The 12,070-nt window shown below is 44.2% G+C and overlaps 1 protein-coding gene across 7 annotated transcripts in view; it reads right to left on the bottom strand.

The window, feature by feature from the left end:
• Nucleotides 1-515: 515 nt before the first annotated feature.
• MYO1B (myosin IB) overlaps nucleotides 516-12,070 on the bottom strand; it is a 180,269-nt gene continuing 168,714 nt past the window's right edge. For all 7 annotated transcript variants that reach the window (XM_073306214.1, XM_078847999.1, XM_073306213.2 and 4 more), the window contains one exon: nucleotides 516-2,175. In XM_073306214.1, coding sequence (XP_073162315.1) covers nucleotides 2,052-2,175 — 124 coding nt within the window. In that variant the 3' untranslated portion in view covers nucleotides 516-2,051. The remainder of the gene's footprint in view (nucleotides 2,176-12,070) is intronic.

The following is a 12,070-nucleotide window of genomic DNA, read 5'->3' as shown; positions in this document are numbered from 1 at the left end:
TGTGCTATGTTTTCTGGGCAATGACTTCATAATCTGAGTGCACCCTAATATTGCTCTAGAAATTGGAGGCTGCTTTAAAACTTAAAATTAATTAATCTGACAACACAGATTTATTTCGAGCCTTTAGGTATTACTAAAAGATTACGAGAAAGGGGTAGCTTTTGTCTCATTTACGAAAAGTTTAACACACAAGTTTCACCAATATTGAATTAAAAAAAAAGTGCACCTGGGTAGCATTAAGGAGACAAGCGGAAGCAACCATTTTGTGCCCCAATCACAGCTAAACCCTTTTATTTCATTTTAACCCAAACCAAAAAAAAATGTGACAAAAATTTCAAAAGTGGAACAACTGTTTTTCTGGACATGTAAGGAGTGCGTGTGAAGCCCTGGTGACTGCTGCAATAAATAGCAGGGTTTTAATATTGAAAGTCTACATTACAATAGAACAACAACATAAGGAAACCTTCACAAATACTACATAACTTCACCAACAGGAGACTAATGAGACTCTGAACTTTGTTTATCTTTACTTTATTTATGCTTGGGCTTTCAGCATTGCATATCTGGTGTCTTAACCTGTCTTTGAAGGCAGGGATTTGTATCAGCCTGCAAGCACGCAGTACTTCTCAACTGTCCTTTCATCAACAAATCAAACAATTACATTCAACAAACCCTTCACTTGAATAGTTACCCCTATCTAAAAACTCAAAAGTGTCCCCATAAATCCATGCTTTCAGCTAATGCTTCTGGTTTATAAAAGATTAATTGCAGTCAGTTACACTGAAAGTTTATAATGCAGTTCTTGATTGTAAAGTGTTTTTGTGCACACATTACATCAGGCACAAAAAAACTTATAAAAAACAGTTTTGAAATACAAAAATATGGTTATAACATAAGAGTACCAATCATCAGAGAATTAGGACAATTTTATTATTATATCAATTTATATACATCATCCCCCAGCATCACGAAACTTTTTAATTCTAAGTACTTTTCCCAAATTGACAACTGTAGTGTACATTCTAAAAAACTGCAAATTAAAACCACAAACCTACTTTCATCCCTACATCATCTATGCAGGCTGTACCAATCATCTCTCTCTTACACACAAAAGTGTATTATAAATAATTTTTCACAAAATGTCATGGGTGTTTTATTGCACATTGTACATGCCCATATCTGAAAAAGACTAACTCTTCAAATAACTAACCAGTTTAAATACCTTGCAGTTTTCATTATTCATGCTACTGCATTTTTCAGGATCTAATGTTAACCAGTAATTTAAGGAAAAAAGCAGAATAGAAAATATGCTTTGAATTATATCGCTTTTGTGAATGAAAGAAATATGTTGTTGCTGCCTTAATTCTACTCTGCTTCCTACTGTATAGTCATTAAAAATATCTGACCTAATTAGAAAGCCTGTTTTGAAACACCAGCTTCTTTACTGCAAATAAAAACCATATGCATATGCTGCATAGGCAGTTGTACATTCCTTCTGCTTTGCAGAATTAGGTTCCCCTGTGCTATATTCTGTTAAAGATCAAGTTACATACCTCTTAGAGCTGTTTACAATTAAAGTTACTGTTTCAGTCTCATAATTTTACCAGTCTCTCTAATGGTAGCAAACAATTAACCTTTTAGATCACCAGCAGAGATTGGTATAAAAATGCAATGGGCAGAAGTTACCAATAAGCATCATGTCTTTTATGATGCAATCTATATATCTTCTGTTAGGCAGATTTCTACTCCAATGAGTATTAATAGTTTTTTCATTAATATGTGGGTTTATGGTATGCTGTACTAAAATGTGATGGCTAAACAAAGAGCACATATCATATGCAACAGATATTTTGCCAGTTCATAAAATGCTGCCACTGGACAAAATGTACATTTTGAGGGTTAAAACTACTGCATTAAGAAAGATTTAAAAGCTTATTAGTCAAATATTTTGCCAAGGGTTTCTACAGCTATTAGCCACTAGCAGCCCAAAAAACTAAAAATTGCACTATAACAAAAAACAAGTCCATGAAAGGTAGAGGGACCAACTGCAGTTAAGGTACAGCAACTTCAAGGAGCCGGTTGTTTTTTCGTTTACAAGTTGGGATGTTGCCATTTTTCTGGTTGCCCTGTATAAACTTCACACATACTTTGTCTTGTCTGAACTGAACCAGGAACCTAGGAGATGGAATAAAATGGGTTTTAATTAAGGGTGGAAAAACCACATGTACAGCAAATAGTCCTTTGTGCAAGAGTCTCTTTCATTAGCTACTGTAACAAGAAAAAAGTATATGATATTACCTCATGAAATTGTTTATGGTATTAGTAATAAAAGAGGGTTAGAAACTAGAAAATGTTCTGTTATATATTATTTTTGTCCATTTATGCTCCCTTGTGTTCAATTATCTTCCACTGTCAGATTTTCAAACTCTAGATTTTTGCAGTACCAGTTTAGAAAGGAAACATTCAGAATGGTCTGTTTGAAAAAGCGTGATTAATACATGAAAATATCAAAATGACAACAACCAACACTTAGCATCATTCAACACTCCTGTTAATACACCCCCAGAATATTAGCCTGAGAAACACCAGTCAAGGATGGTCGAGATATATTTAATCCTGCCTCAGTCCTAGAGGAGGGACTAGATGACCTCTTAAGGTCTACGTTTAAAGTACAGTATAGATATATACCAATTAATCCTCAAATATGCCTCACTGAAGGCGGGTAAATAAGAGCCCCATTTTACAGGTGGGGAAACTGAGACAAATGTGGAAGGACTCACCTAAGAACACACGAGTAAGTGGCAAAACAAGGACCTGCCAATTCCTAGCCCTGTGCTCATTTCTCCGGACACCATCTGATATTTTAACAATGGTCATGTGTATACTATAACTCTACAGACCCAAGCATCACTACCTTTCCCCCCACAATATTTTATTTCTTCCCCTTTCTCACTACCCTTTAGATCAGGCAATCTAATTGCCTATAGGCGTGATAGGAATTATTGTGATGGATATCAGTATATTACATCCAATGTAAAACAGGCACATCAGAGCCATCACATCTGATTGTGCTCTGTCAGCAGATTTGGCAGGATGCTTTCTAATCATAGTTTCAAGAAAGACAAGATTGAACAAGTTTATCCCTAACCATTTCAAAGAAACAAAACATAAAATGTCTTCTAAATTGAAAGAGAGGATGACCTACTATGAAGGGATTTTACAATCTGCTGAAGAGCAACTTGCTTTCCCTGTTACTGCTGATCTTCATGATAGTAAAACTCAGGTATTCTGACTGCCCGCACTGAACATAATTTCAGAAATGCAAATCCACTTTCTACCAAAGGTTAACGTCTAGATTACATGCACCGAATAATAAAAAAGGTCCTGTGATGAGACCACTCTTGTAAACAAAGTTTTTAAAAATTAAAACAGGATGTATAGATGTATATTATGGGATTTCTTGAAAATATCTTGTCTACATTGTTCCTTGAGAAAACTTCCTAAAATAAATATGCACTGTTTCCCGCCACTGCTAGTAGTTTCAGGGTATAGAATCTACACCCACTAACCATTTGCTGAGACTGGGTCACATGGCTAATACACAGAAATCTTAGTCCAGGGCAAAATTGATGTGACACCGTATCGAGGGCAAAGAGATCTTGTATTTGAGACATTTACAATTATTCCCCACTTACTGCAGCACTGGAACAGATCTTCTTGCTCTTCTACTGGTTTTCCAAAATCCTTCTCTAACTATATCCATTGCCATAAATGCTAAAATATCAAATTCCCAAGGTCTGCAGACTGTTTCAAAGATGATAATGTTGTTCAAGGAGCAAATAACCTTAAAAATATAGTTAAGTGTTGTGTCGCATAAAACTACCTTGCATAACCACTATACAATAGATTTCTGTCTGGGGAAAAGTGGAATAAAGATTGTGTGCATCTAACAGTCAATACACATACTGATAAACACTTTAGGGTTCCAGAAGTTTTGCCCAACAGTATTCCCAAGTAGCCATTAAGACTGAAGTTAATACAGAAAAGGATCTTTCTCATTTTACACCAAGGTGTAGCATTAGAACTCTGACCTGTAGAAGGTAACCCAACCTGCAGATGGTTTTACTGAGTATCATGAAACAATCTGGAACGCTCAGTTGATAGGGAAACTATTCTAGATGTACAGAACTTATGATTTCTGGAGAATTTCTCTTGTAGATAAATACTTTTATGGCCACCATTATTGTAGTATCTGAGTGCCTCACAATCTAATGTATTTATCCTCACAACACTCTGTGGGCTAGGGAATTGCTAATATATCCATTTTACAGATGGGGAATGGAAGCATACAGAAGTTCTGAGTGACTTTCCCCTGTGTCATACAGGATATTTGTGGCAAAGTGGGGTTTCCTTGAACCCAGGTTTCCCAAGTCCCAGGCTAATGCTCTAACCATTGAACCATCCTCACCAGAAATATAATAAAGACCATATCCAGCTGCTTCCTTCCCCAGAGGAACTGTTGGTTACATGAAATTAAATGGCACAGACTGGCTATGGTTTGTGGCACAGACTGGTCAGGCACCAAAATTATGAACACTCGGAGCACGTTTGTTCTGGATTGCTTCCATTCTGTGTTTCTGGAGTCTAGTAACCCTCATATTTCTTACTCTCAGTCAGTTTTCACAGTTCTCTATTTTGTGATTACATAAATTTCACAGCCCCTTCTCAGCCATCTGCAAGTTTCTGATAGCTACTTCCTGCAGTCCAGATCGATTCAATTCTGCAATCTGGTGTCTCTAACCCTTCATTTTCCACTGAATGTAGAAAAAACTCCCTTGCAATCATCCAGTTGCTTAAAAACCATCAATGCATCTTTATTAAGTCTTTCTGAATTTCACCACCACCACATGTAGCAAAGGGGTATCTGAGGCTAACAGCAGTAAACAAGACAGCACCACATCACTGTTTGGCTCTTCCACAACTCCCATTGACCTAAAATAGGTCTTTTGTAATAGGCAGATTTTCCTTTCAGCATCTTTAAGAAGTCTTCCAGTAGAGGCCAAAAACTTCAAAGAAGTTTCCCCTTCAGCTGGAAAATCAAAATCAAGCTGTCTGCAAAGTTCAGGGGAGGAAGCAGCCTGAGCTTTGCAGAGCTTCCACTCAGTATATTCTTCCTGCTGTACAATACCAGACGCTGAAGAGTCACTTGTTCAGAGCTCCCAGCCACGCAGCATCCAGAAGTGCCACTAAGTGCCGACATCCACAGGCTGTGTCATCTGTGCTGCACTTTCCTTGATGTTCTGACCTCCTGAAACAACCCCCTGTAGGGTGACCAGACAGCAAGTGTGGAAAACCGGGGGTGGGGGGGGAGAGAAGAGGAGGAGATAGGCGCCTATATAAGACACAGCCCCAAATACCGGGACCTCTGGTCACCCTAAACCCCTGCAGCTGGCTCACCATGTCTTGTGAGAGTTTTGCTGATAAAAATGACAATACAGAAGATAGATAACCCCATTTCAGCACATCTGATTGGCTCAGCAGTTAGCCTGTGACAATAAATAAATGCAAATACACTACAATGGAAAACTATCCTACCCCCCCAGCCTGCCCCGACTGAAAAAAAAAAAAAGATTGACTGGGCATAAACACAGGTCAATGGTACTCTTGCCTGCAGGTACTCCCTTCCCAAGGAGCAGTGCCCAGCAGAAACAGCAACGCCAAGGACGTGGCACATCGTTTTTCCTCGGTTCCTAATAATGCAGCTGTGTTTAGATCTACACTTGAGAAGGGACAGCAAAGCAATATTTCTCCATCACTAAACATGGTGGTACTATGAAGTTCTTTACATACTTTTGTGTGGATAAATACAAGGACAACATATGCCTGAAGGGTTTTAATTTCCAAGACAACAGATCCACAAGCAAACATGCAAGCCTCTGTGAAGACTTAGATTGTTAGCAGGAAAGATGACAAGATCTCAGTCATCAGACAGGCCACACAAGTGCACTAAACAGCCTAACATGCATGCTGAAATGTGATTTTGATAGCATATGCCTCTCCACTGAGCATTACATGAGATCCTTGTTTTGGAATTGCCTCAACATTTTAAAATGCTCAGGGCACCTATACTTATGGTTGAGTAAATTTAATTGCACTTTTTATAGCACTAAGAAAAAAGTTGATATTTTCAGATGAAGAGCAACAACTGAGGAACAACATCTGAAGAAGTGGGTTTTTTACCCACAAAAGCTTATGCCCAAACAAATCTGTTAGTCTTTAAAGGTGCCACCGGACTCCTCGTAGCAACAACTCTAACTTTTCAAGTTAACCCTACATTTCAGCATCTATCAGATCCATAAATCGCACTCACATTACAGGACCTTTAGGCAGCAGCCTATGCTTAAGTGAGCAACAGCACATACAGGGTCCACGTTTTACCTAGAGAAATTGTTAATTTCACTAATGCTAAGAGAAGGTTACTCACCTGTGCATTGATTGCCGCGAGATGAACTCTGATGGAGCTGAGCGATAAACCTTTGTTTTGAGTTCTAAAATGTAGTCTAGGATATTGGGAAGGGGTGTGGTGCAGGGTGTGAGGGTTTTCTGTAAGCACCACATCGAGAAACGTTTCCACTTTTGGAGGTAAGCATTGTGGATGGAGTTGCGTCTTCTGTGTCATAACATGTGTCTGACTTGTTCCAAAAAGGCCAGTTCGTGCAACTGGCACCAAGGAGGAGCCAGGCCGTCAAATGAAGTTTCTCCAGTTGTGGATGGAGGATGCAACCGTCACTCTGGGAGAGGAGGTCCAGTCTCATCGGGAGAGTTCTCGGAGGGTAGATTGACATGTGAAGCAGGTAAGGATACCAGGTCTGTCTGGCCCATGCCAGGGCGATAAATATGAACTTGGCCTTGTCGTCCCTATCTTGCAGAGAACACTTTATTAGAGGAATCGGAGGGAATGCATACATGAGTGTCCTGTTCCATGGGATTAGGAATGGGTCTCCCAAGGAGCCAGTCCCGAGTCCCGCTCTGAAGTGAAATAATTGGCATTTGCGATTCCTTGCTCTGGCTAATAGGTCTATCAAAGGACAGCCCAAAAGGGAGACTAGGTGGGATTCAATTACAGGATTTAGTTCCCATTCGTGTTCCTGTGAAAAGTGCCTGCTGAGGGTGTCGGCAGTGGTGTGCTGACACTCTGGCAGGTATGAAGCCGTGATGTCTATGCAATGTCGCATGCACCAGTTCCAAAGTTTGATGGCTTCTATGCAGAGGGAGCGTGATCTTGCTCCCCCATGCATACAATGTTGTCCGTGAGTACTTGAATAGATTTATTTCGAATGAGTGAGAGGAAGTGAAGGCAGGCATACTTGACAGCTCTCAGTTCTAGGAGCTTTATATTCAGATGGGCTTTTGGTGCAGACCACCTGCCTTGTGTCATGTTGTGTTGCAGGTGTGCACCCCAGCCTATCAGGGAGGCGTGTGTGGTGAGCATGAGTGCTGGGGGATTTTGGCAAAAGGGAACTCCTGTGCATATATTCTCCCTTTCTGTCCACCAGTGCAGTGAGTTCAGCACGTTTGCGGGTGGAGTTACCATCATGTGGAGGCTGTGCTTGGTGGGTTTGCATACTGAACTCAACCAGCCCTGTAAGCACCTCATGTGTAGCCTGGCGTGTTTCACCACGAACTTGGCAGCTGCCATGTAGCCCAGAAGTTGCAGACCCATTCTGGGGACACCATGTGTATGAGGTGTTTGATGGTGAGGAACCTGGCCTGCTGGAGGAAGGCTCTGGCGAGGGTCAAGTCCAGGTAAGCCCCAATGAACTCCATTTGCTTGTAGGTGTCTCAGTGGATTTTTGGAAGTTTATTTGCAGTCCGAGCCTTTGGAAAAAAGCGATGGTCGATAGCATGGCCATTGGCGTTTCTTCGTACGATCAGCCCTTGACAAGACAGTCTTCCAGTCACGGGAAAAATATGATCCCTTGTTTGTGAGGTGGGCCGCTACCACCGTGAGAGTCTTGGAAAACACCCGCAGTGCAGTGGAAAGACCGAATGGGAGCACTCTGTATTGGAAGTGGTCATGTCCCACTGTGAACCGTAGTAATTGTCTGTCTGCTGGGTATATGGAGATATGGAAATATGTGTCTTGTAGGTCGAGGGGTGAGAACCAGTCCCCTCGTTCCAGCGCCGGTATTATTGTGCTTAACGTGACCATTCTGAATTTTTGGGGGCGGATAAATTTGTTGAGTTGTTGCAGGTCTAGAATGGGTCACCATCCTCTGCTTTTCTTCTGGGTCAAGAAATAGTGGGAGTAAAATCCCTTCCCTCTGTGTTGTGTTGGAACTCATTCCACTGCACCTAAGAGGAGTAGTCGAGTTACTTCCTCCTGAAGTAGGTGTTCATGAGAGGGGACCCTGAAGAGGGATGGAAAGGGTAGGGGGGCATGAAATAGCCCAACTGCACTATTTCCAGGACCCAGTGATCATGTGTGATGTTTCGCCAAGGGAAGCATTGGAGGCGATGGCGGTAAGGAGTGGTCACTCAGATCCTCAACCAAGACTTCAAAATTGTGGTTTGTTGCCTGACTGGCGGGACGTAGGTTGTTCCGACTGGGTTAGTTGACATCTGGTTAGACCTGCTGTGGGACTTCCCAGTCTCGTACTGCTTGGACTGTGGGTGGTTGTATTGCTGCGGGTGAGACCTCTGGTAAGGCTGGTATCTCTTTCTCTTGGAAGGAGGGGTGTAGATCCCTAGTGTTTGCAGGGTAGCCCTGGAATCTTTCATCGTGTGAAGGATTTCATCGTTTTTTCCATCGTTTGTCTTTGTCGAACGGTAAATCCTCCACTTTGGTGTGCAGCTCTTTAGGGATGCCAGATGGAGAGCCAAGAGGCCCTACGCAGTGGCTGTGGTGCGACCTGCCATGTCAGGCATGTCCAGAGATGCTTGAAGCGCCATTCTGGATACTAGCTGTCCCTCTGCCAGGACCAATTTAAAATCCGCTCTTCGCTCCTCTGGGATGTGGGAGATAAATTCAAAGAGTTTGTTGTAATTGTCAAAGTCATAGCTAGTGAGAAGAGCGGTATAGTTGGCAATTCTAAATTTGAGAGTAGAGGATGTGTAAACCTTGCAACCTAAGAGGTCAAGGCGTTTGAGGACTTTTTCCTGGGGTGTGGACCGGTAATGAGGTTGCTCAGCCCTATGATTAGCCGCTGCAACCACAAGGGAGTTGGGCTGTGGGTATGAAAATAAAAAGTCTTTGCCCTTAGCTGGGACATAATATTTCCGGTCAGCCCTTTTACAGGTTGGCGGGATGGAGGCTGGTGTCTCCCAGATAGTGTCATCCGGTTCTAATATGGCGTTGTTTATGGGGAGTGCAATCTTTGAGGACGCTGAGGGTTGGAGGATCTTCAAGAGTTTATGTTGATTCTCCTGTACTTCCTCCAATGGAATGTCCTGGCTGATTGCAACCCTCTTAAATAATTCCTGAAATTGCTTGAAGCCACCTGCCATAATTGGTGGGAGTGGCACGACGGTTTCATTAGGCAAAGAAGAGGAGTTGTGTTCGGGCAACTCCATATCAGGTGTGGGCTCTTCCTCCACTTCCTCATGTGGATCCTCAAGGGTTCTAGACGTGCATGGCATTGGGGATCCAGCTGGAGAGTGGATCTGTGCTCTATGGGGTGAGGAGGTGCAGGAATAGTGGGCCTTATAGGGTGCCCATGGGTCCCACGGTGCCCATTGCATGGAGCATGGTAGTTGAGGTCCCATCCTTGGTGGAGCAAACCATGGGAATTGGGGTTGGTCCTTCTGATGCATGTTCCTGTGAGGTGGTCTTTGTTGTGGTGGAAGAGAGAGTCAGGTGGAGAAAAGACTGCACCTCTGTGATCATCATTATCGTCGTTTGTGAAGACAGAGCATTCAGTTGGAGAGGATGGCTGGTTCAAGGGTGAGCCCTGAGTACTGAGTAGATGCGAATCCACTGAGATGTCTTGATGTGTTAGAAATTGCATCTGCACCGGAGCATGCAGCACCGAGGATTTAGTTAGAAGCCGTTGGTTTAAGCCAGAGGTGGGAAAACCGTGGAACCATCCTGCCTGGCCCCTGAGCTCCTGGCTGGCCCGCCACCCCTTCTGGGCAGTGTGGCAGGTTCCGCCAGGTGGCGAGCTCCTGCCAGGCAGCGCGGCGGCGTGGCTGGCTCTGGCATGGTAAGGGGGTGGGGAGTGGAGGAATTGGATATAGGGCAGGGGGTTCCTGGGGGCAGTCAGGGGACAGGGAGCAGTTCGATTGGGCGGAGGCTCAGGGGCGGAGGGTGGTCAGGGGATGGGGAAGAGGAGGGGTTGGATAGGCATGGGAGTCCCAGGGGGCCTCTGAGAGGGTGGGGGTGTGGACAGGGGTTGGGGCACTCAGGGGACAGGGAGCAGGGGGGATTGGATAGTGGGTGGTGTCCCAGGGGGGGCAGTTAGGGGCGGGAGGTTCCAGGAGGGGTTGGTCAGGAGAAAAGTAGCGGGGTGGGGGGGTTGAATGGGTTGGGAATTCTGAGGGGGGCAGTCAGGGGGCGGGGGCCAGGCTGTTTGGGGAGGCACAGCCTTCCCTACCTGGCCCTCCATACATTTTCGCAACCCTGATGTGGCCTTCGGGCCAAAATGTTTGCCCACCCCTGGTTTAAGCTGTTTGTCTTTGGTCTTGGTTGCTGCCAGTGGCCCCATGGCAGCACCAGCAGCCGGTGCCGGATGGTGTGTCGGTGCCGTGCCAATGGCGTTGTCGGTGCCGGGGCTCTGTGAGCGGACGGCGCCGACTCCGGCGCGGGTGCCAGTGCTGAGGAGGAGACCTGGCCATGATGCGGTCTTGACGCCTTATTTTTCTGCACCATATGCCCAGTGCCAGAGGTGTCGGGAATGTCGCAGGTGCTGACCCCTGAGGCAGCTGGACTGCTGGCAAGGACCTGGCTGGGGACCGTTTGTTTGTGCCCAGTTCTCTGTTTGTGGAAGTTGAGGCTCTCTTCCTCTTCTTGTGAGATGGTGGAGCCATGCTCTTGGTCGGTTCCAAACTGGTCAGAGAGCACCTAGGAGAGGGTTTTGTTCTGCCCGTCTCCAAATCAGGTTGGAGGGATTTCTCCAGAAGAATCATCTTTAAAAGCAGGTCTCGGTCGCAGCAAGTTCTGGTTTTTAGAGGATTGCAGTGGATGCTCTTAGGTGGGACGTGCGTCTCATCGATGCATTTGACACACCAGGATTGTCCGTCCGAGCGTGGTATGGGGTCCTTGCAAGAGTCGCATTTTTTAAACCAGGAAACCCCGGCATCTTTAATGTGGCCCACTGAAGAAGGTCTAAGAATGAGACCTTAGTGGGGTTCACTCCCAAAGGGGGAAGAGGGGTTAAGAAAAACTAGGTGTTTTGTTTTGAGGGGTGGGGGGGGAGGTTGTTTTGTTTTTAGTGAGGTCTATGCAACCGTCTAAAGGTAGGGTAGTAACGGGGAAGGTTTTATCTAACTAAAACTAATTTTCTTTCAAAATGGGGAAAGAGGTTCAGCACTGCTCCGAGTTCCATCTTCAGCCAAGGACAGTTGAGAAGGAACTCAGAGGGTTGAAACGCACGCGCGCCAAACAGACTCCAAAGACGCCACAAGACACCAACTGTACACGCACGTCCCGACCGGGCATTGCTTCCAAAGATCTCCGATCAATGGTGCCTGGACACACAGATACCTGAAGTGGAGCACCCACAGGGACACCACTTGAAGAAAAAAGGACAGATTCTGCCTCCTTTATTCAAAAGGAACAGTACCTTACTCTATGAGCAGTCCCACTGTAATCAGTGGCATTACTCAGAATATGTTTCTACGCCACATGAGCAAATGTGGCAGAATCAGGCCCTAAGTCCGAAAACAGTTGGTGGTCTATTTCTTAACAGACCTTGCACTTAATCAGTAAAAGCTAATTTACAGGGCAACTTTACTCTATGCATTGATGATAATAACTTTACTCTAATAACATTGATAATCTGAATCTTACTAAAGAGACCAAAACATGAAACAGAACCCAATGGACACAATTTATAATTGGAGATTCCAGTTT

The sequence above is a fragment of the Lepidochelys kempii genome, chromosome 11 (genome assembly GCF_965140285.1).
Source record: "Lepidochelys kempii isolate rLepKem1 chromosome 11, rLepKem1.hap1, whole genome shotgun sequence".
Classification (NCBI taxonomy): Eukaryota; Metazoa; Chordata; order Testudines; family Cheloniidae; genus Lepidochelys; species Lepidochelys kempii.
This window is presented reverse-complemented; position numbering and strand designations above follow the sequence as displayed.